The sequence below is a fragment of the Pollachius pollachius genome, assembly GCF_949987615.1.
Source record: "Pollachius pollachius genome assembly, chromosome: 11".
NCBI classification, from domain to species: domain Eukaryota; kingdom Metazoa; phylum Chordata; class Actinopteri; order Gadiformes; family Gadidae; genus Pollachius; species Pollachius pollachius.
In genome coordinates, this window is record NC_136944.1 from 11,005,355 (window position 1) to 11,030,369 (window position 25,015).

Below are 25,015 nucleotides of genomic sequence, written 5' to 3' on the forward strand. Positions count from 1 at the left end.
ACTTCAAGTTTGTGAGGTAGCTCTATTTCATATTCTTTTGTTTAGCAAGATAGTTCCTCGGTTTGAGGACTTGTACTTAGATAGTTTGTGTTAAAGTCGCTGTGAAAATGTGTGCAATGAAAAAGTAATAGTAACATCTGTTAGTCTTGTTGAACTCAAACTTAAAAAATCGTCCTAATTGCATTCACAAACACACACGCGCACGATAATAAACACACACGCGCGCGCACACACCTAACCCCGATACATGTTGATCTACAGGTTTATCCGGTCAGCAGGGAAATGTATTCAAAATAATAATGCAAATGTAATGCTGTTAACCATATATTTAGGGTATGGTCAAATTCATTCATTCAATAATTAGTGTTTTGTTATTTTGGTTTTGCACCATAGCCAATTCCCTGAGGGTCCATTCCCACCTTGCCTTTTAACATCTGTCCTAGTCGTCGCCCACAATAACCCACGTCCACCTGCTAACTCAGCAACCAGCCTTTAATACTGTATATTGTAAATGGGCTACCGCTGATCAAGTCATGCTTCCTTTAAGCAGTGTGTGTGCGTGCGTGTGTGTGTTTGTGTGTGTTTGTTGTTCAGAATCATGTGTTCTGTCACAAGGGCTCTCTGCCTATAGATGGATCCATGTTACACTGACTCGAAACATCTGTGGTGTAGCAGCAGAAGGTGGTGTTAACGGCGGTAAACTAAACACATTTCTCCAGCAAATGTCTTCTATAGTTAATACAGTGTGTGTGTGTGTGTGTGTGTGTGTGTGTGTGTGTGTGTGTGTGTGTGTGTGTGTGTGTGTGTGTGTGTGTGTTCTGTCAACAATGTCCAACCTATTATAACCTTGCAAAGGGGAACACCACTTTGGAATAAACCCACATGCTTTTTTCTCTCATTCACTCACTCTCTCTCACTCTTACTGTGACTCGAACTCTCTCACTCTCTCCCTCATATTTGCACTTGGATAGTGGACAGGTGAATGGAGGTGCTCAAAGAAAGAGAGAGAGTGGAAGAGTAAGACAGTTATATTTAATTTCAACACACTGTTCTGTTCAGATCTGATGAAAAGTGTTGTGGGCCTCTTATATAATATTTTCCTTCTCCACTCTTGACTGCTTGGATCCTTCCCTGGGTTTTATTCAACTAGCAGCCATCATGGTTCTAAATGCCAGATGGGTGATGGAACTGAATGCAGGTCAACTAGGGGGCCACTTGGTGAACAAAGCCTATTAGTGAAGACAGAAGGACATTGATGGGTTCTTGTTTCTCATCAGTCAGATTTAACATCGCAGGCTGCACAACGGCAGACACCAATTGCTCAGGGGTAGGGTGTCAGTGATACGCAGACAGGGCAAAGGATTGCCAGTGACTGACACTTTACCCAAAAGGGAAATACACTTTAAAGTCTGCTGATTGCCTGTCACAGTAGGAGAACAGAAAGTCAAAGGGGGGCGCAGTTTGAAGGTGGAATTTAATAAATTATGAAAAAGAAAAAGATGACAGAACTGTCTTCAATGTCACACAGATGATCAGAGGTATCTGCAGAAAAGGGTGAAGGTCTTAGCTGTCTTTAACAGGTTCCATACCCAGCTTTAATTTCACACATATCTAAGAGATTAACCATTTATATTTAGCAAATGACTCAAAATGGCGTTGTCCATAGCAACCATTATTGACATATATTGTGTTTCGGATAGGCTATTGCGAAAGACAATCTATGACTTCCTCTCATCTCAGTGACTGGACAGGCACAGTCGAAGATTCCAGTATCGGATCCCTTCACGTGATGTTGGGGTTCCATGGCAGAGACAAGCTCTGACATCATGGGAATAAATTGCAGTTGTAACAGGTGGCTCCAACATAACCTTTTTGCCACTCCAAGGCCTAAATAGAGATCAAGTAGAGAAGCTATATCAAGTAACGAAAGATATATTTATTGGACCTTTTAGATAATATCGACATAAACAAAGTGTTTTTGTCTGTGTTCTATTTAACCAGTGTTTTGTACGTGTGATACTATAAGCATAATTGTGGTTATAGTTGTTTGTTGTTTGTTACTTAAGGGGTAAAGCTGGTTTAATGTGCACTGGGATCATTGCCGTTCGATCTTGGTTGTCTCTTCCTTTAATAAAAAAAAAAAGTGTGCTTAAGTGTGGTCTCACCTGGCTGACAGCGCCATTGGTGTTTGACGTGTACACACGCCAATGGTGTAGTAGTCATAGTAGTAGACATGGTGGCAGGAGTAACATTACCTTCTTGATGAAAAGGGTTTGCATGAAAAGGGTAGCGAGTACAGGACCAGAGGGGGGCTTATTTTAGCATGAGTTGAACACAGAACACGTTGTGACACAACCAGTTCATAACAATAATGGTGCTCTGGGCGTGGCGTGGACGTCAGGAAGTGCCAGTATGAGCAATGGCGTTGAAGTGGAGGTGACGGTGTGGCAACATGTGGAAATCAAACCTTTCCCCCGATGCTGGCTGAATTGGACAGTCAACTAAATAACTGTCAAGCTGTAAAAAATGCTAACCGTCCAACCAACCTACTAAAACATAAGATAGGATAAATTAAGAAGACATGAAAAATAACTACGATTAAACATTTCAGATGGTCAGGATAAAATGTGATACACACACACACACACACAGTTGTATGACTCGGGCCAGGTGAGTCTGCCTAAACCAGCCATCAGCCATACACACTCAATAGAAGTCGCCTTCGAGCATTTACCTTATTTCATGTTACATAACCCTTGTGTAGAACCCCCACACACACACACACACACCTTCTACATACTACTACTAATACTATAAGTAGTGTGTGTCTTTTCAACAAACGATCTAAAGACAGTCCACTGGTGTGGCAAGCTGTCGTCTGTACGGGAGAGATTAGGACAAAACAGCTCCCCCTATCTACACGCACACACATACACATCAACACACACATACAACCTTGTAAATCTCACATGGTTCAAAGGAGCCTGGTTGGAAAAATACATGGAGAGGGAGATAGGGCCATATGATTGGCTGATGCAATTACAAGGTGCTTTGTGTGTTTTGCAAGGCAACACAAATCACAACCAGTTAAATTAAATGGGCACTCTCTTTGTGCATCCCTGTGTGATTGTGTGTTTTTATCTCTGGTGTGTGAGTGTGTGTGTGTGTGTGTGCAATATACAAGCCAATACTAGCTGTATGTCAACAGACGGCTCTTAATCTATTATTCTATAGTTATAGGGTCATACTGATCATACTCCATTTATGTATGATCAGTGTATAAGTGCCACAAGTGAGGTACCAATACATTGACCTGACGGTGCTCCATTTTTTTTCCCCCATTCTCCTTTTCTAAGTAATTACCCAAATAACAAATGCAGAATGAGGCTACTAGGTTTGTCTGAGAAATTGACTAGCGATGAATTATGACATTCATAAGCTTGCATTCCTAACTATGTGTAAGTAGGCTAGACTAGGCCTCTAAGCCAAAAGGAATTATTAAATCAGCCTTATAGCAGTTGCCTCAAACTGGTTCATTTTGGCAAGTGCGTTCACCGTGAGACGGAGCAACATTGCCAGGCAGCTTGAGAACAAGAACGGCACTGTATTTCATGTTTTTTCTCCATATTCTGCATGTATAGGACATAGTTCAAGACATCATTTGTATCTATTCATGGAGTAAAAAAATGAAATTCTCCACCGCTTTAAACCTTGCTTTCAGCAATATTGATATAGCCTTGGCTTTGCGCACGTATTGACCCTGAAGCCGTGAAGGTAGAGCTAATTTAATTCAATGTTTACCAAAGGTCATTCATTTATTCTACCTTTATTCTCTCACACACACAACATGCATCCAGCATGTTGTGTGTGTGAGAGAATAAAACAAGTTTTCCAACCCTAATCTACATTATATTTATTTTTTTAATGAGCTCACTCACGGTGATAGTGCCAGATGCTATTTAAGCCCCAATCAGTATCATAGGCTTATGCCTCATGCTAAAAAACCTCCCCACAATTGCCTGACGTCAAATCAAATTCTCAAGCCTCAAATGACAGCAGCAAAAAGTAAAAGCGGCCTAAGATAAGTTGCCTTTATTGAAATTTAAATAACTGAAAAATGAAACAAGCGCTTAAAACGTGAGACATATTTTGAGACAGTATTGTTATGGCCACCATCACAATTCTTTACAACCGTGATCTACGGTTCTTTGAAAAATCGCCTAACACTAGCACTGACACACACCTGATACAGATACAGATGTGTGTAGCTTATTGTGACACCTCTGGGAGAAGAGGTCCATAGCACTAGAGCTTTGGAGTTGTTGCCAACAATAGTTCTATGAGGTCCCCACTGAGCAGCACCGACAGTGGTGTGGTGGCTGTGGGCTGTTTGAACTCGATCCAAAAAGTGCTTGTTTCGATATCCAATGTCTGCAGCCTTCCTGCAGGCATCTTTGACAAAGCCGCCCCTTCCCACTCCTTATGACTTGTGTCTCTATCATTCTAAATGCCCCCCCAGTGCCTGGAGACGCTGGGCAGCCGCCAGCTGGACATGCAGAACTTCATGGCAGACGGCTGTATGGAAGCCCTCCTGGAGGAGAAGAGACGCTACTGCTTCCTGGTGGACAAACATTGTACCTTCTCCGACCAGATCTCGGCCTTCCACGATAAGGTGAGCCCAGAAAAGCCACGAAAAAACCCTTACAAAGTGCATGGAGAGGGTAAATAGTTATGTTGAATTGACCTTTGGCCCACGTGTGTTAAACATAAGCCATGTATCCCTCAAGGTATTTTCATGCACTTTTGACCTATCACATTAGAAAAGTTGGATGGAAACAGCATCATTTGAGAAAATATCCTCAATTTCACAACAAACATTTTTACACTCGCTTGAGGTGTTTTTTTTGATAGAAGTTGAAGATCTAAATGGGAGATGGAAACACCTTTTCCTAATAACTGATGTAGCAAACATTTAACTCACATGAATGATATGCTGTTTCCACTGTTGGCGTGTTCCCGGCTATACCCTTAACGCTCGGAATTATGGCTAGTAGCAACAAGGTAAGCCTATATGTGGATCGATGAGGAGGCTTAAATATTCCTCAGCCTCATCCATGAAAAAACAACACAGCCATTTTAGGTGGAAAACAATAATTGAATGCCAGATCCACCCCGAGTGACGAAATTAAATGCTTTAGACCTTTGTTTTATTTCACATCTTCTACTATTCACACTGTATTTTTTACTTCTTGCGACATTTGTAAAGTTAGCTTGAAATGTGCTTTGTCTTAGGTGAGGTAAGGTCAACCTTGTGAAAATATCAATAGTCATTTATTTCTTATTTTATCTTTGCTTTCTGTGTGCGTTTGTGCCATCGCGGCGGTCAGGCTGGGGAGATGCTGAGGGCTAACCTTGCCAGCTGGCAGGACCAATGCAACAGCGCCACCGAGATACCTGACAGTGTCCTTTCCATGATCGAGGGGCTCCGCGTGCCAATCCCCATCACGCCACTGCCCTCGCCCTCCCCCTCGCGACACAGCTTGGTGAGAGCCCGGAGGAGGTTATGGCAGCCTAGTGGCTACGGACGTGTGTCACTCCCAGCTGAATGTTTCTGGGTGGTTCAAAACCCAACGTTTACAGGCTACCTGTAGACTAATTTGAGCAAGAAACCTAATGCCTCCCCACTAATCAATACAATGGATGTGAATAATAATTGAGATAAAAGGTAAAGAAAGGGAGAGGGCCATGGAGATGAAAATACCAAGAGATTGAAGTTCTTTATTAACACATAAAAAAAATGATATTCATCCCCTATTTGCATTGGCTTTAATTTACCTAGCTTTGTCAGCTATAATTTGAATCACCTTAGTCACCAATAAATCCAATATTTAAAGCTTAATTCTAGATCGCTATGTTAGCAAAGCATAATAAATTCTTAAAATGGGGAAATCTGTTATCTCCAATATACACTCACACACACATTTTTTTTCTTTTTACAGTTGTGTGGTTATTTAGCCCGTCTGGTGTGCAATAGCATCAACCCCACAGCTATGGTGTCACCAACATTGGCATTGTCTCTACTTCACTCTGGCTGTCCCCCCTTATGAACAGAACTTGTCGATGGGTCGCGACTCCATCAGCGCACCCCCAGGCCCGCTGCTCAAGACTCAGACCAGTCCTCTGGCCAACATGTTCAACCAGAACAACATCTCTGCCAGCAACCCTGCCATCAACGGCAAAAACTTCACAGACCGGCACTCTGGTAGGACGCAGGTGTTTGTTACACGTATTCCTACATATATGTACCGTGGGAATTTGCGACTATAAACTGTAGTAATGTATCACTGATGTTATACCTACATATTATCCTACTTTTATTTTGGATCTTCTTGGATGCATACTGCAAACTACAATGAAGTTCAATCAAATCTGCTATGCTGCCTGTGTTTGCATGTGTGCTTAAAGGTGTGTAAAGACAATGTGTATCTTAGAAGGAATGGGTTCCTGGTATTTTATCTGATGAGTAGACTGCGGCAGAGAGATGGCCACACAGTATTGTCACGCAGTTACATTCCCTGGCATCGGAGTGTGTCGGCTATGTCGTGAACTTACCACTAAGCCCACAGAGAAAATAAAGAAGCATCTAAATTTCTGCTTGCATAAGATGTATCTTTGCTGACGCACACACACGCGCACATGCCAACCTTTATACCTCAAACACAAACGCACACAACTTCTCACCCAACACCCTGTTCTCCTCGCACACTCACACAACGTCTTGCTGACATTACTCCGCTTTCCCACCCACGTCCTCCAGACCAACACGGCCCCAGCGAGGAGGCCGGCATGCCCAGGTCCCTCTCGGTGGCCACGGGCCTCAACAGCATGGTGACAAGGCCCCGCGTGCGCACTGTCTTCCCCCACACAGCCGGCAGCAACGCCACGCTGCTCAGCTTCCAAGAGGGGGAGCTCATCACGCTGCTCATCCCAGATGAGAAGGACGGCTGGATGTACGGCGAGCTGGAGAAGACCAGGCAGTGAGTCCTGCTCCGCCGTCTTGCTCCAGAATGCCTTGTCTGGTCCTGGTCCAGTCATTGTCCATTCTTGGTCTCAGTTCTGTTACAGTCGTGGTCCAGGACCCGTCCCGGCCTCATACAGTCCTGGTCCATAATCCTGGTCTTAGACATGGTCCAGGACTGGTCCAGACCTAATACAATCCTGGTTCTAGAGACCTGGTCTCAGACCTGGTCCAGTCCTGATTCACTGCGTTTCTATGCATTTGACATTACAATATATATTGCATTTACATTTAAGGGCAATCAAAGCAAGATTTGAGTAGTCACAACAAATTCCATCCAACCTACCGGTAGTTAAAAATATAAACCCGGACAGAGTAGCTGTCCGAAACAAGTTCAGGAACTCGGTCATCCCATATGTCATGTTCCTATTTTATATTGTTCGGTTCTACTTTTTATTAGTTTTAGTCATTCAACAAGAGGCTTTAATCCAAAGCAACCTAACAATGAGTTCAGAGACACATCTTCTTCCCATTATGAAGGACCATGCATTGCTGATTGTATTTAATGCAAATATCAACTTCAATATTATTAATTGCCATTGCTGCTGATATGAGAGTAGAAAGAGAGAGAGAGCACTAAACATGATTGCCACTCCCCCTCTGCTCCCTCCCTCCCTACGTTTCTCCTCCATTGAGGATCGTTGCATTCACACCTGTAATTGACAGGCAAGATGGATTCCGCACCGACCGATCAGGTTTGGTCAGAAATGGGCTGGGAGTCTACCATTTCATTCATTCATTGCTGACAGATGGCTATGGCTCTTCTGCATTACACTCCAAGTATAGCTCTTTAACCTGACCACAATCTTACAGCACTTTTAATAAATGCAGTACAACGTCCCAATCGAATTATGAATTAAATTGTTTTGAGCAGTCTAAAACACGCAATACCATGCTCTGCCGCCCTTTGATGTTGACAGTACATCACTTCTGCTGCTTCACTCTACCCGAGGCCAGCAGAGAGTGTTAAGAGATTTAATAACCTACTGGGACCACTCTTTATCAAGCTCACACTCAGTCAATGTACTCAGAAAGCAAGGTCAGAGACTTAGAGTAAATATCTTTGAGTGCGGTGCTGTTGGGGAAAATAACAACAAGATAAAAGCCATGCCGTTCCCAAAAGTGAATCCCCAACTGGACCCCATCTGAAATGTTCAAAGGCTAAGGGTTTGTCTCCTGTTTTTTGTGGCGTTGTCGTTCATGGCGTTCCTGTGCTGATAGAGAGCTTACCACCTGGTCGTGTTGAATCTATTGTTATCCAAAACAAACGTTAAAACGTGTAATTGTAGTCTTATATTTTTGGAAAGCAGATGAATTGTGTGGACGAGGAGACAGTCAGTCCAGTCCAGACTGGGATCGATGGCTGTTAAATGGGGTGTGACAGTGATGCAGTAAAACAGAATTACGCTAAGCCTATACTTTGATTTACTAAGTGGTGCGGCCCCGAGGTTAATGTGTGATGGGTGACCTCACAAATACATACAAAAGATTTGAAATTGTGGTTTACCAGAGAAGTGAAATAATAGTCCACCGCCTAGCTGAGCTTCTTAGTTATTCTTTTAGTTTCATCCTATAGTGCTGCTTTGCAATGTGGCATAGTTATGGCATTGTTTGTGAGGCATGAAATCTGAATTTGTATTCAGAAAATATGTTACAAGGCTACCACACGTGTGTAGATTTACAAGTTATGCCCGAGATCATTCTCCATTGCTCTAAACTCTCCTGTCCCTCCCTGCCTCTTGCCTCCCATCCTTCCCCTCTCAATCATCTCTCCCCACCTCCCTTCCCTTTACCTCCCACTCTCTCCTTCTCTTCCTCTCCTTTCCCTCCCCCTGACACCCCCCCCCCCCCCCTCAGGAGAGGTTGGTTCCCGTCGTCCTACTGCCGTGTGTACTCTGAGCCCCTCGTGGATAACAACAGGTAAGGAGACTCCCCTGTCATGCTCACAGGCGCGCCCGCTCGCAAGCACGCGCACACAAACACACAGATAGCAGAGGTATCACATTGCAGCCTTTTGTATTGCTTGGCGGTAGAGTCCTTCTCTCTCCTACCAGACTGATGGAGCCTGTCTACTGTATATTGAGCACTCCTCTTCTGTGACCTTTGATTCCTAGCAATGTGCTGCATTTTCCAGCTGCCATGTATCCATGTATTTAAGGGACTTACGTGACGGAGCACTATTTGCATATATAATGTGTCTGTTAATGAAATGCAATTGGTTGTTCACATGTGTAGTTATTCATGGTGGAATGGTGAAAAAGCACTACAGATGCTTTCCTTTTAGACTCATCCACTCGTTCATTCAGAAATATGGGTATTATTCAGCCTTCCGTCACATATCTTTATTAAGTGCATCTCTGTGTTAATTAAGAGCAGGATGCTGCACTGTGTGTGTCTGTGTGTGTTTGTGCGTGCTGACGAGAGTTAAGAGACACACCTTTAAAAAGCTTGTCCCTAATTGATACATTGATGGCTTCTCATTGTTTTGTCTGTGACACACCGCTGCCACTGCGACACTGGGAGTGTGTGTGTGTGCATGCATGCATGCACACACACACACACACTCCCAAACATACACATGCATGCACACACATCCTTTAACAACTATTAGAAACCTTTTAAAGGTTTCTCATTGCGCATGCAGACATGAGGCAGAGAGCACCCACACACACAAACGCGCACACACACACACACACACACACACACACACACACACACACACACACACACACACACACACACAACACACAAACACGTGGCCACACACTCACAGACCCACACAATCAGAATTGTCGAATAATCCTTAAAGATCTCCTATTATACTACTTTTCTGGTGTTCATTTCTTATTAATGACTCCTATAGAGCAACCTGACACGAATCACAGCACAAAAAACTATGTCGATTTTCGGGAAACTCTTCCTCTCATCTGGGCGCTTTCAGCATTCTGTCAACGCTCGGCTTCGTCCTTCTCCGCCCCCTCGCCCCCCTCCTGCCAACCCCACTCCGTTGTGATTGGTTACCTTCCGGAAGAGCATGTTGCAGCATGACCATACATGGAAAATCCAGATTGTTCTACGTAGATAAATCCCGGAAAATTTGAACAAGTGAATGGCGACCGGCGTGCCTAGTGTTTAGCGCTCTGCCACCTCAGACGGTCAGCAGGGAATACGTCTAAATGCACGTACGTCGTTATTTGACTCTTTAGTATGGTTAAACATGACTTTAAATCATTACAACAACGCTAATGGGTCATAAAAGTCGAAAAAGCATAATAGGTGCTCTTTAAGAAGTGGCTTGAATCCTTGTGACTTTCTCCCATGTCATCTCCAATTGGCTGACCTTCCTGTCCCCCCCAACCCAGCATGGGGTCCGCCCCCTTCCGCAGCCGCAGTGTGGTCAACCTGCACCACCAGGACACGGAGACGGACGAGGCGACCATGGTGCTGCCCCCCACCGACTACCGGGAACAACGCAACCGCACCGCTGCTGGCGCCGCATCAGCATCATCAGCAGCACCATCCAGTCCGTCCCCCCTCGCCACTGCGCCGGTCACCATGACGACGATGGCTACGACCGCCACCGCCAACAACAACGGCTATCGCCAGCGCTACTCTCCCACGCCTTCCGCCGTGTCCTCCATCTCCTCGTCCAATCAGAGCTCGGTCAGTGGTGTGGGCGGGTTCGGGAAATAGTGTGGTGGGGGATGGGGTTAGTCGTTGGTGTGTGTTGTCTGGTGGGTTCGTTTTGCATCGATCTATTTAAATGTATATTATTTTTCTCTCTCTCTCGCTCTCTCTCTCTCTCTCTCTCTCTCATTCTCTCTCTCATTCTCTCTCTCTCTCTCTCTCTTTCTAATTCTCTCTCTCTAATTCTCTCTCTCTCTTCTTTGTGTGTCTCTCGGACCGTTGGTGTCAAAATCAGGTCTCTTCCCTGGAGCAGCAGTTGTTCGACTATCCACTTTTTCACTACTTTTTCGTCTATAAAACTTATTTTTACAATCAAACACATGTTTGAATGAACACACGTGTAAGGGTAGTTTGCAGGGTACTGAACTCTGACCTCTTTGGTTCCTATTTAAGTGTTAATTTGGCCTGTAATGATTCGCTAGTCAATCTCACACTCTCGCTCTAGTTCCTACAATCAACCGATGGGGTGGTCTGGCCTTCGCAGGTCGCTGCCACCGGAGCAGGGGCTTGCGCCGATCCTGAGGAGCTTGCACTGCTCATGCACAGTTCGTGCACAGTTTGTGTACAGCACTAGCCGTGCAGTGTCAAGGGCATGCCTCACTTTATTTTGCATTCTTTTTGACTGTTTATGAAACTACATCAACAATTTGGGATGTAAATTGAGTTTCAAACGGCACAGTCAAGCTATATTTCTTCCTATTTTTGTCCTCATAGCAGCCTATAGAACACAAATCTCTGGAGGACAATGTTGTTATCCTGCTTGCCTACTCCTATCCTTTCACCTGTGCCCTATTTTTCCACAAACGCTCCGCCATTTGAATAGCATGCAAATCTCACAGCCAAAGTTGCGGTCTCTCTGCAGGCTCTTCAGTCACCCCATCCTGCGTCAATTAAAAGGACTAGGAACTGCCCATTGTATTTTACTACATTCATCCTCCCTTGCTCCATTACAACAATCACTGGACCATCAAACTAAACCTGTGCTGAGAAGGAAGAAGATAAAGAAGTTCCTTTTAGGGAACTCAGTCTGCATTTAACCCATGCCAACAATTAGGGGCAGTGGGCTGCCAAAAATCATTGCGCCCAGGAACCAGCTCCAGAGCTTTGGCCGGATTCACGCCTTGTTTCCTGTTTAGTTATGGATATATTATAAGAAAACACATTACCGCATGGAATGAAGCTTTCAGAAGGGGATCTTAATAATATTGATACAGTGGTTAGTCTACTCGGTACTACAGTAAACTAAAGCTAATCCAGTTTGTGTGTGGCAATTACGCATTTAGAGATCCCCGCTTGCACCAACATGATCAGTCAAAACAAATATGTGAAAAGAAGTGAAAGAAAGTGAAATGCCTGTTCACGCAGATTTGAGCTTGTGTGTTATCAGACTTTTTAATCTTTTGGGACTAGCTGGAGTTCCACACTCACAGGGTACATTAAGTTTGTCCTAACGGCCCACAGTCTCAATCGGAGCAATCCTCTAATTACTAACGCTTTAATTACCAGTGTGTTGGTTACTGCTACGATAGAGATGTAAACATCATGTAAGAAAGTGTTGGGTTTACGGATTAGGTTGATCATCACCACAACTTCTCTGTATTGGATCAAAAGTGAACTTGAATTACCAACCTTGAAGGTGCAACACAAAGGAAAACACACACACACGTGTTTGGTTTCTATGGATGATGTTGGTTTAGTTTGGTGTCTGTAGGCGATGTTTGATGATTGTGTGTTGGTGTCTATGGGTGCTGTGTGTTTGGTGTCTGTAGGTGATGATTGTGTGTTGGTGTCTATGGGTGGTGTGTGTGTTTGGTGTCTGTAGGTGATGATTGTGTGCTGGTGTCTATTGGTGGTGTGTGTGTTTGGTGTCTGTAGGCGATGTTTGATGAGTGTGTGTTGGTGTCTGTAGGTGATGATTGTGTGTGGGTGTCTATGGGTGGTGGTGTGAGTGTTTGTTGTCAGTGATGTTTGGAGGGGTTGACAGGGAGTGTGGAGATCATACGGTCATGAAACCGGAGCCGCATGGTTCCTTGCGTCCTGCGGCCCGGCTGTATTTATTATTTACCTCTCAGTGTGCTTCAGCACGTGGTCCAACTGCCAGCCAGCATTCCACCACCGGCGCCCTACTCTGGTCTCAATGGGTCTAGAGCCAGACCCTGAGTGAACTGCTGCAATGCATACTCTCTTTGTCTGGATCTCCCTCTCTCAATATATCTCTTCCTCTCTCTGCCTCTGTTTATATCGCTCTCACTCTTTTTCTCTCTCCATCTTTCCTTTGTCTATCTTTCCCTCTCCCGCCCCTCATTCTATTCCTATCTCTCTATCTCACTCATGTTTTTGCTATACCTCGTTGTACCTCTCTCTCTCTTTGCCCATCCTTCTATATCCAGAGCTCCCTCTAGCTCTATTTCTCTCTCTCTTAATCTCGCTCCATATGTCTTCGTCTCCATTTATTGCTCTGTTCCTCTCTACATATCTATCTCCCTCTCTCTATGTCTCTAACGCTGTTGGCCACGGTGACTACAGGGGGGACGGAGAGCAGTCGTTTGTTCACTGTGGGAAATGTTCTACCCTGCAGCTCCAGTCATTCTAAAGAACACCTCTGTTGATCAGATATACAGCAGCTCTGATACACAATACACAGAATAGTCTTCACATCCCTGTCACAGTGGGATATGTCCAATTACTCGTCGGTTCCTTTGAGTTTGGCAGTAGAGTTCCAATAATCTAGACCAGTGTTTCCTACTGGTCCAGGGCTGCTGCAGTGGGGTGCAGGGAGATACGGTGGGAGGGTGATTTGAATGATTTTGAAGTGAACCAAAAATGATGTAATCAAAGCCAAAAGTTTCAATGAAACTGCAGCACAGCACTAGCGCTATTCAAGAGCATGCAAAGAAATATCTCCTGCGCCACCATTTAATAATAACACCGGGGAGAACCCTGAAAAACCATTACTTTAACAAACAACTGTGGCAACGGGATGGTATAGGTTGGACAGTGGACTAGACAGTGGTTCTTTTCCAGACCAGAACCCCTGGCCTGGATCAATGTACCGAGAAACTTCCCTTGTTTTTTCTACACCCAACACTTATGCCGACTTGTTTTAGGCAAGAGGAAAATATCCCCTGACATGATGTTTAGCTTTGTTAAATCTATCTCTTATTTTCTGTTGCTCTGTCTGCCAACTTATCCTCACATATCCTCTCTCAGCTATTCAGTCTGTCCCTCTCTCTGTCCACTGTTCTCCTTGTCTACCATAACATATACACACACACACACACACACACACACACACACACACAAGCAGACACACACACACACACACACACACACATTCACAAACACATACACACATACATACTCTCACATCAGACTTGGTGTCTGACAGCAAATTGATTAAAAGCCCCCTTGAGGTACTTGAGATTGTTTCTATAATCCCTGTGCCTGCAGTATGTGTACGTGCTAATGGTTTGCTAATGGTGTGCCTGTGCATATGCATGTGTGTGTTGTAGGCCTACATTCAAGTGAATAATGGCAGGTTAAGGTTGGACTTTTTGTTTTTATGTCAGAGTGTGTGAGTACGTGTATCCGTGTGTTTGTGTCTGAGTGTGTGACTCTGAGTCTCTATGCATCTGTATATATGCACTTTTGAATGTGTGTGCATACCTGTGCTTGTGTGTGTGTGTGTCTGCACATCTTGGTGTGTGATTTTATCCGTGTGTGCTTGTGTTTACGTGTCTGTCTGTCTGTCTGTCTGTCTGTATATATATGTGTGTGTCTGTGCATGTGCTGCCAGGTGGGTTACTTTCTTTGGGAAACCGTTGGTATTGAAACCATATAGGCTGTTGTGCTGAGTCACTCGGTTAAGTGTTGTGTTGGAGTAGGAGTTCTTCAGTATGAACTTTGTGTAGGAGAAATACTCTCTGCCATGCCATAATAGCTGTAAATACATATGTGTGGGGTATTCAGCCCTTAGTAGGTGTGCCCTCTACGTCACTCACCATGATCCATAAGACACACACAGGGACTCTGTGTATCTCTGTTTCGGTTGAAGACGAAAGTGATATCGAGGAACAGTAAAGTATATTCCTTTTGATAGTTGATAGACACACAGTCAGTCAGCTGGACAGCTGTCGGTATCTGATAATAAGCCTGACAACACCACATGCTCTGTAAAGCTAAATGTGTGTTGTAGAGGTTGCATAATAATAATCATTTCATAGTGTTTAAGGAGGAAGAGAATAGACGGCTATGACAGATCTGTAGATATCTCTCTCACTCTTTCTCGCTCTCTCTGCCTTTCGCCTCCCTCTCTTCTACTGTCTCTCTCTGTCGCTCTCTCCCATGCTGACGAAAGGGATACAATAGTTAAAACTGTGCAGTGGGAGAAGGAGTGTATCAGCATTATAAATTTGAAACCTCTAAACATGGAAGTCGACGGTGTCAAATAAGTAAACTGTCGTGTGCCGTAGCAAAAGAGGTGTGTGTGTGTGTGTGTGTGTGTGTGTGTGTGTGTGTGTGTGTGTGTGTGTGTGTGTGTGTGTGTGTGTGTGTGTGTGTGTGTGTGTGTGTGTGTTGCGTGTATGTATGACAGTCTCCAGAGTTCAGCCCTGTTGAGCGATTAGTGATTAGTGATCAAAACATCTGGAGGGAAAGAAGGGGCCAACAACAGATGCGTGAAAGAGGTCCCTTTCCCAACAGTCATCTGCCCTGCAACACGACAACGCCACAGCACATTTCACAAAACGCAATTCATACGCAAAATCAGTAGCCCTCGTTGTCCTGAACTAGGTGAGCCCGGTAGTAGTGAGACTCCAGTGCTCCCTAGTGGTGATTGTCAGTACTGCATCTCCAGTCACATGGAAATATATGGCTCAAAAAAAATTCCGTAAGGTAAAGCACTTCCAATCAATTTTGGTTCTGAGCTGTACAATAAACCTAGTCTTGTTCAAACCACCTTGGTATAAGCCTATAGATTATTAATTGCACACACACACACGCTCATGCATCCCCATACATGTACATATTTTGCCATGTGTTAAATTTATTTTAGTCGATCTTCTTCGATCGTTTTTATAGGGTGTCATTTCATTTATGATGGCTAACCGTGTTTCAGGGTTATGGTTTGTCGACTCGGGATCAGACCGTGCGCGTCCAGATTCCACATGCTGTCATGTGACCAACCTCCCACACGTCTCTTTGTCTTCTTTCCTCATTCAAGTATTTCACAATTCAGACTGCCTGAAATTGTGTGTGTGTGTGTGTGTGTGTGTGTGTGTGTGTGTGTGTGTGTGTGTGTGTGTGTGTGTGTGTGTGTGTGTGTGTGTGTGTGTGTGTGTGTGTGTGTGTGTGTGACCAGTGGTGCCATGGATTCTAATTGTTTTAGATTTTGTTTGTTTATGTTGAATATCCATAGACAACCCAGCAGGCCAATGGACTTTCCAGACCACCCCCTCCCTTCCTCACGTAAGTCAAATCTCTCTATTTCTCTGTTTCTCTCTCTGTCTGTCTCTCTCTCTCCCTGTCTCTCTCTCTGTCTGTGTCTGTGTGTCTCTCTCTCTCTGTCTCTCTCTCTGTCTGTGTGTGTCTCTCTCTCTCCCTGTCTCTCTCTGTCTGTGTCTCTCTCTCTGTCTGTGTCTCTCTCTCTCTCTGTGGTTCTCTCTCTGTCTGTCTGTGTGTGTCTCTCTCTCTCTCTCTCTGTGTCTCTGTCTGTGTGTCTCTCTCTGTGTCTCTCTCTGTCTCTCTCTCTGTCTGTCTCTCTCTCTCTGTCTGTGTCTCTCTCTCTCTCTGTCTCTCTCTCTGTGTGTCTCTCTCTGTCTGTGTGTGTCTCTCTCTCTCTATGTCTCTCTCTGTGTCTCTGTCTGTGTGTCTCTCTCTGTGTCTCTCTCTGTGTCTCTCTCTCTGTCTGTCTCTCTCTCTCTGTCTGTGTGTCTCTCTCTCTCTGTCTCTCTCTCTGTGTGTCTCTCTCTGTCTGTGTGTGTCTCTCTCTCTCTATGTCTCTCTCTGTGTCTCTGTCTGTGTGTCTCTCTCTGTGTGTCTCTCTCTCTGTCTCTCTCTGTGTCTCTCTCTGTGTCTCTCTCTCTCTGTCTCTCTCTCTGTGTCTCTCTCTCTGTCTCTCTGTCTCTCTCTCTCTCTGTCTCTGTGTCTCTCTCTCTGTCTCTCTGTGTCTCTCTCTCTCTGTGGCTCTCTCATTAGCAAAAAGACATGCTAATAGAAATAGGAACCCATATATTTTTAACACAAACACATAAGCCATGCTAATGTGGTTTCTTCGTCTCCAGGGGGGGAAACCCGTTCGCCACTGTGCGCCTGCGTCCTACCGTCACCAATGACCGCTCAGCTCCCGCTATCTGACCCTCTCACGTCTCCTAGCAACACCGTGATGACTTCCTGCCCTGTAGCCGCCCCCCTACGGAGTGAGAGTGACAAAGGGTATTTCCCTGGGCCCCCTCTCATCATCCCGCCCTCTGTCTGATGAGCAATGACATGAAAGGAAGCTGAATAGGGTGTGGGTTTCATTTCCTCCCCACGTCCAAAGCCGAGATGTGACCGTAGATGAGAAAAACGCCCACCCCCCATTCAACATCTCCTCCTAATGGACTCTCTACCAGACACTACTGCCTGTATATACTTACTATAAATCGCTTTGGATAAATAAATAAAAACATATTTTTTTATTAAACACACACGTCATGCCTTAGAATTTGGATGCAGCTTTGATTGCTGAAAACATTGCAAACTAAACAGCTGGGAGTTACATTTTTATTTATGGACCAGTTGCACGAAAGAAAAAAAAAAGTAATGGAGATTATGAGATAATCTGCGAATATTTTAAATGTGTTTGTTTATTGTAATTTATGCATTTGGTGTTGCTTCCGTATCGCTAAATCAGCTGTTCCAACTGTTGTTGTTTTTGCATTGCCATAGGACAGTAGATGAATGTAGTATATGGGACCTCAGCATTTCACCATGTGCTCCTTGATTAAGCATTAAGTTTTAAGAAATGAAATGATTATTGATTTTTTTGCGAATAAGATCGCATCCATGTTATGGTGCAGGTGTTTGCGTAACTTTGAAATGAAAATTCAAACCAGTGAATGTTAATTCCTCCCTACGGCCGCTGTCATCTTATATACCCAGTTTGATAAATGTCGAACATTGGCCTTAAACTTAACCACTACATTAAACCATAACAGTAGTCTTGCTCTGGAAGCAATGATGTTTTTTCATTTTGGATTGATTATGAATGTTTTTCATGTCCTAAATGGGTAGAACGGTGAACTTGATCTCAGACAATTCCAATACACAGCCCCTGAACATGCATTGGGGGAAAAGCTCTATGAAAAATAAATGTTTATTTCTTCAAAGCGTCCAACCTTTTTTCTTTCCAGAAGCATGAACAAAAAATTAATTGATACAATTCTGATGTATTTTATTAATTTGATCATGTGTTCACTTCATTATTCCATCATCAAGAAATAAGCAATAAGGCAAGACTTGAATTATCACTTGATTTATTTTCTATTTATATATACATATTCATATATACGTTTTTTATAAAAAAAAGTAGTAACATCAATTATGATGACGTGCATGGTTGCTTGTTTTTCTGCTACCCCAAGCAAAAGGAAAAAACTGCTGCACACAGACATTCACTGATTGTCTGAATCTCACTGAGCAAGTTACTAAGACTGACACGATGCATCATCAATCAATCAACATCCATCCATCAGCTCTCATTGCCTAATTTCTCTGCATGTTTGGCCTTGTGTTGTGGGCAAGAGCATAAATGTATGCACATAAAAAAGTTTACACATAGAATTTGTTCATCAACCTAAAGAAAAATAGTCTTGTCAGAATTATGATTGAAGCGGTGTAGTGGCGTTTTCGTGGTTTTCTTTCGTTTCTATCTACCTGAGCTATGTATTGGCTGGACAATCTCAAACTTTAAATCATATCACTTTGCAAAAATTCAGTGCAAGGATGCCCCCTTACCAGTACAATGAAATACAGACAAGCGAATTCCAGGGAAACCGTTAAACAAATAATGATAATGCTTGTCTATTGTTCCAGCCTGGAAAGGTGTTTTGTTCCGCAGGCTCTTAAAGACAAGTCTCTTTAGGATGTCCGAAAATGCTATTCTCACAATAAAACCAAGAGGAAAGTGAATAAGAAAGGTTTGAAACAAAGGTGCTGCAATGACAAGAAAATAGATTCACAGGAAAGGTGAGGAATACAAGGACATCACACCATGGAAGAATTTATACGATAAAACACAAAAAATGAAAAACGATATAATTTTAGGTTTTTACCACAAGGAGAATAGTTTTGGCACACACCCATGGGTGCCATATATATTTATTTTGTATATATTTATGCAAAAATACGCAAATCTGCTCAGGAATATGGACTACCAAGCATGAATCAACGGCAGCTTGAGTCCATTGGGTCTACGTTGAGCATTGGCACAGATTAGTGCTGAAAAGTCAGACTTTTCATATTTGTTCACAACTTCCCTAGCAAACTCTTGTTTTCTTTCTTACTTCTATGGACGAAAATTAACTTTCCTATGTTCCATGTCGAAGAAATAAAAGGTAATGTCTGTCTATATGCTAGCGGCTTACTTATTTGGTAAAACAAATTACAAATCATATCTGTGAAATTCATCATGGCAACATAAGTGTGCAAGGACTATAATAGAGGGAAACAAAAATGACAAAATGAACTGAAAAACACTGTTGGGTGTTGGTGTTGTGTTTGTACAGGTGGTGTGTGTTTAAATGCATGTGAATGCCGTGCAGTTTGGTCCCTCTACCCGAAGGTGGCGCCACAATTGGGGCAGCTTCTCTGGCGCAGTGCAAAACAGAAAAGGATGCCAAGGGGGAAGAACAAGATGGCGCACATGATGCCTAGGCAGGTGAAGTCATCCTCCAGCACCCCCACCCTGGAACACATAAGATTAAGAACATGGATGCCATATAAATCACACTGTAATTTTCTTTAAATTGTTGCATATGAGGTAATATGCGGCTGGCCTAGAGAAAAAAACACTGTACCCGGCATCTGTTTTTCAGAGCACACTTTTCTACTAGAGAGCAACGCTATGTGGACACAGGCCCTGAGATCCAATAGACACACACACACACACACACACACACACACACAAATTGTATGTCTATGTCTGGAATTATGGTAACTGAAAATAACATCCTCAGAATGCAATGATCCCCATCTCTGGTAATAGGTTACCTAGCTGAGTCCAATGCCAACACGTTGAAAGATGAACCCTAGCAGTAATTTTAATTATAAATTCAGTGCCAGATACCTTTTTATTGTTTTTCTAATCTCTGACTTTGATTGTGCATGGTTTACTCAAGATTCTAATATAACTGTTTTTATTTTCATAATATCCCATCTGGCCTACGCGTCTGATCTGAAACTCTGAACTCAGTCAGTCAGTCTATTGATCCAGAGGATCTGGGGGTGAGAGCACATGAAGACCGCTCACCGTTGAGCGTGCAGTCAGAGAATGTGACTTGGTGTAACCGGGCAACCGGTAGGCAATGGGCATCTTTAAACGGTGACAAAGTTCAACTTCCCACTTTATTCTACTACGATATTCAGAGGAAGTCATATGACTTTCTATGTGATAGATCGAAAGAGTGAGAGGAGGCACTTTTGAAGAACAAATGTTCAATGTCATCAAGTCTTGAACCCCCCTTTTTGGCTTGATTCAAATTGTCCTATTCAGGCATAGCTTAGCATAAATCATGTTCTCTGAATTATTTTACTTGTGTCATTTTTGTAGATCTAGGCTTATAATTCTTCTTAGTTGCATGAATATAGCTATTAAGTCTATCCATTTGACCAAACCACTATGCTTCCAAAATGTTATAGTGCCAAAAACATTTATATTTTTTGCATATAATTTAAAATATTTCAGTTTTTGAATTTAGTGTTTTGATTGAAAGAGGGGATTCACCTACCCTATAATTTGGGTTGTATGTTCAAATATTATAAATAATTGTTTGCTCATCTGCGTATTGGCATACGAGGGCCAAAGTCCTAGCCTGGGAACCAGACAAACTTGCGAGCTCATGTTTCATTTGCTCTGTAGATAAGTCTGGCCTATCTCCCATGCAAATTATTTGTTCTGCCGGGTATGAAAGAGACCAAACAATCACAAAGTTTATCCAACATGAGGCAGAATAAATATGATGACAGTGCAGGCACGCCGTAGAGGCATTTAAACAACAACAACAACAACAACACAGAGATGGCTGCCACTGCTGTAGAACGGTCGGTTGATTAAGCTATCGAGACAGTATTAAACAAAATGGACGGTATATTTTAAAATCAGTGATGTTGGGTAACGTCACTTCTGTTTGTATTTGAAGTGAGATCCCAAACAAAAAACAAGAGCCAGCCCTCTTCCGTGTTTCATGCATCCAGTAAAAATTATCATGAACGCGGCGCAAAACCCCACAACACCCACTCCTTGTCTGTGATTGGTTGGAATACTATTATTTTGGTATTGAGTGTTACAGAGACGCTTTTTTTTGACTTCCTGCTTATGGGGCAGGCAGCAAACAGATCGTGAGAAAAGATAAGATGAATGTTATCATTTATGTTTCGGCCTAGAATCGCTGATACAACCTTTAACATCGCTCAGTGCTGTGTCACCCGTTTCGTGCCATGATTGGTTGTAGGCCCATTGCATCCAGAGGCATATTGGTCTGCGCCCTTTGGTGACGCCCTCTGGTGAACTACAAAACCCCTTTAAGCACTTGGCTGAATTTTTTTCTTTGCCAAGGAACAACTTTTCAAAAAAAGGATCTATAAAAAAAATCGTAAGAACAATTGAAGAAAATCATTTCAATGGAAAATCCAAACAAAAGAGAAACAATAAACCTTCGCTGAAAATATACTAAGCAAAACTTTCCATGTGAAATTTATATTATAATATAAAAACACTAAAACATTAAAAGACATACACCCCAATGCTATAATCCACCTAAATTATGCTTTGGTACAGTTTAACTATTCGATCAAGGTCTAGCTGCCCACATATGTGATACATTTGAACCTGCATGTCCAATGTCCTCTAGTGCCTAGTCACAAGCCACAATTTGTTGACTTGTGAATGACTAGCAGGAAGTCAAAACTAAATGGAAATGCTGCGGTAGCTGAAAAAGTGAAACCGAGATGATTATCATTTCCAATGACTTGTAAAAGTTAGTTACTCCTTAGTGTGTGTACGTGTTCTGTGAGCAATGCCCAACCTATTATAACCTTCTAAAGGGGAAAACCTCTTTGGCATAATCTCTCTTCTCTCTTCTCTCCCTCCCCCTACCCCAGTTAATCATGTTTGTCTCGCAGAACTTCAGGAAAGAAAGTAAACTCTGGGGGGGTATTATAAAACATAATCTAGAAAAACAAAATCACAATAACAATGTTTCGCTCATGGCCTAATTCCTAAGTGTGTCACTGAGAGAGACACACAAACAGCCACAGGTGATACTGAACTCTGCAGCACCAACAACAAAGTGGTCTCTAACAGTGATTAGTCACAGATCCGGCTTAGGGAAAAGCATGCTAATCACATGCTTATCGAGACCTCGCTGGCAGATATCCAACTTGGTCTTGGTGCTCTGTCAATTGACATAGTCATTGCTGCCCTTGCCTTGTTGCCCAACACAGTAGTGACCAAGCGCTCCCTCCTCTATTTCTGCAATGGGGATGACTAAATATATTATCCGGTCAATACTTACAATTTGTAACTGTATATTACACTCAAAGTACTGGATAACAAGAGTTAACATTGCCGTTGCATTCCACCGCTGTAGACAGCTATTGGCCAGTAAAATAACCAAGTTTGGTTCAAAAGTCGCAATCTTACTTCTAGACTGGAAAGAAAACAGCTATTAGCAATAGCTACTATTGCTAAAAGTTAGCCACTTATGTGACAGTATCAATATGTTCGCCAAGCTAGCCATTCTTCTTTTTTTTTAATGCAGTTCAGAGTTGGAATACAATGGGGTTTGCTCCACAACTGTCTGGTAGTATGCTGCCCCCCCCCCCCCCCCCAATTTGTTTTGAGTGTGCAATTCGGCCAAGTCTTAGAACCTACACCTTTAAAATTGGTAGCGGTAGTAAAATTGGAAATGATTTCAATTACTTTAAACCATATGTGCTCATACATGACTGTACATGAATCACAGTAAGGACATATTGTAAAAGCAGAACAACGATGCTTATGGGGTCATGTGAAGGAAGGTAGACCGATGAGGGTGAGTGAATGAGTGGTGCCTCCACCTGCAGGCCGGACAGCCCCCCACCACCACCACAGAGGGCTGAATGATGGTGTACGTCCCGCTGTATGGTTGCTGAGCAATGGCAGGGCCCATCTGTGCTGCAGGGTAGCCTGTAGTCCAACAATAACAGAAAGTAACTGGTTTAATGACAATTCTGACAAAAATCAGAAGACACAGAAAATTGTAGAGATAGTGTGAAAGAGTTATTGATACTTCAATTTATTTATTTATTTATTTATTTATATATATATATAATAAAGTTATCACATACTCTTTACACCAGGTCCTGTAACATGGGCCTTTTTAATTAATGATCCCAAAATAATTTGAGATCATTATTTAAATGAATCCAGCCATCCCATGAATCAAATCAAGGATTTTCTTCCCTAATCAATTTGATCGGTCCAGAACGCATTGCCACGGAGGAAATGTGACATATGAGTGCTTCCAGTCACTTTTTCCAGGTATTTTAATATACAGAGCGGATACACAAGGATTCCTTGTACATCATTTCCTAAATAGATTTTTCAACAATGAGAAATGAGAGCTTAGCACATAGTGCCATTGGTTGAGTTATCTGTCCTAACCCACTGTTTGAATGGATATATGGACTGATCATATACGATAGGTGCTCTGGCTTTTAATACTGTGCTTTGGAATCAAACAAATATAATTTTGTTGGGCCTGTCTTCTAACCCATCTCCCTCTAAACATAATCTGGAGGAGGATCTTCTCGATAGGATTTGACTAATATGTTTTAAAATATTCCAGAGAAGACACAGGGTGAGCCTGAAATTTACATGCCTGCCATATGACAATTTACAAGACATGAAACATGTTGCGCTTCCTTAATATGCCAATGCTTCAACTCTTACACTCTGGCGCCTTTACACCTTCATGATTCGTCTTACTATGTAGCAGTCTAATAAAGCTTAAATATATTCATATATATTTAAAGATGAATTAAAGATAATATATAGATCAAGACCCAAACCACATAATATCCTTCAGAACTTTCAGCAATCGACGTCATCATGCCAGAAGAGAGATAAAAATCTTTGCGCCACAGGGTATTCGTTAGGTTATGTTATCGCGACCACCATACTTGCCTTGTCCGTCATGGTAGTGGTAGGGTGGCGGAGACTGCTGGAATCCCGGGGTCGCCGCAGCCGTGGCCGGGATGGCTCCATAGTTGTATTGCTGAGGACTGTAGTCGTACGTCCCCGGAACGCTGTGGTAGGCGGGAGGTCGGTCCGTCTGTAGAAGTGGCTTGCTGTCCACCATCTCCCCCCGACCAGTTGTTGTCTCAAGTTGTCTCCTTTGGCCTTAAGGTTAAATTGTAAGGGGCAGAGTAGTTGTCTTTTTTAAGATGTGCTGGTCTTGTCGCCCGAAGAGTTGCTCGACATTTGTGGAAAAGCAGGAACAACGCAATGAAGTAGAAAACCGAAGCGACAAAATGAAACTTAGACTCTCTACATGCGCCAACTTTGTCCAAGCCAGCAAAACACAAACAGTTGCCAAAATGTCATGAAAAAAATGTTAATGATCGCTCTCAAATTATTAATAGCTAACACATCTTAATTTCCTCCGTGTATGGTCGTTGACAATCAAATCATTATCTTTTAAACACCCAATAAGTCAACTGCAACTCAATAAACGTTTTCTCCTTTTTGTCTGGATTGTCATCATAAGAAAAGCATCATGTGATGCCAGTAACGCCTCTGCGCACACTTCTTAAAGAGACAGCTCTGCAAAATCGCCTGACCTTATATAAATGACTTGTATAATCTATGTCGGTTTGAATTGTCGTTAAAGCATGTACTGTTATACATTACTATTATAATAATTAATTCTAAACAGTATTACTTAATAATTGCCTTATTGGTTAATTAGTTGACCGTATGCAGTGTGGCATATCAATTGTTTCACGGATCTG

The 25,015-nt window shown here is 42.9% G+C and overlaps 2 protein-coding genes across 2 annotated transcripts in view; one reads left to right on the top strand and one right to left on the bottom strand.

Moving 5' to 3' along the window:
- baiap2l1b (BAR/IMD domain containing adaptor protein 2 like 1b) overlaps positions 1 to 18,132 on the top strand; it is a 31,591-nt gene extending 13,459 nt beyond the window's left edge. The window contains exons 7-14 of the mRNA XM_079746124.1: positions 4,520 to 4,672; positions 5,388 to 5,543; positions 6,112 to 6,262; positions 6,818 to 7,037; positions 8,936 to 8,998; positions 10,441 to 10,741; positions 16,182 to 16,231; positions 17,047 to 18,132. Of these exons, the coding sequence (XP_079602250.1) occupies positions 4,520 to 4,672; positions 5,388 to 5,543; positions 6,112 to 6,262; positions 6,818 to 7,037; positions 8,936 to 8,998; positions 10,441 to 10,741; positions 16,182 to 16,231; positions 17,047 to 17,119 (1,167 nt within the window). The 3' untranslated portion in view covers positions 17,120 to 18,132. The remainder of the gene's footprint in view (positions 1 to 4,519; positions 4,673 to 5,387; positions 5,544 to 6,111; positions 6,263 to 6,817; positions 7,038 to 8,935; positions 8,999 to 10,440; positions 10,742 to 16,181; positions 16,232 to 17,046) is intronic.
- Positions 18,133 to 18,262: 130 nt separating this feature from the next.
- Positions 18,263 to 24,758, bottom strand: bri3 (brain protein I3). Its single transcript, XM_079746125.1, has 3 exons — positions 24,189 to 24,758; positions 23,081 to 23,189; positions 18,263 to 19,709 (listed from the first exon to the last, which is right to left on the bottom strand). The coding sequence occupies exons 1-3, from the start codon at positions 24,361 to 24,363 to the stop codon at positions 19,577 to 19,579; spliced, it is 417 nt and encodes a 138-aa protein (XP_079602251.1). The 5' UTR covers positions 24,364 to 24,758; the 3' UTR covers positions 18,263 to 19,576.
- Positions 24,759 to 25,015: the final 257 nt, after the last annotated feature.

Coding starts and splice junctions, on each gene's coding strand:
- bri3 (XM_079746125.1), bottom strand. CDS start 24,363: ATGGTGGACAGCAAGCCACTTCTACAGACGGACCGACCTCCCGCCTAC. Junction 23,190..24,188: donor CCACTACCATGACGGACAAG/GCAAGTATGGTG, acceptor GTTGGACTACAG/GCTACCCTGCAGCACAGATG. Junction 19,710..23,080: donor GGGGGCTGTCCGGCCTGCAG/GTGGAGGCACCA, acceptor TATGTGTTCCAG/GGTGGGGGTGCTGGAGGATG.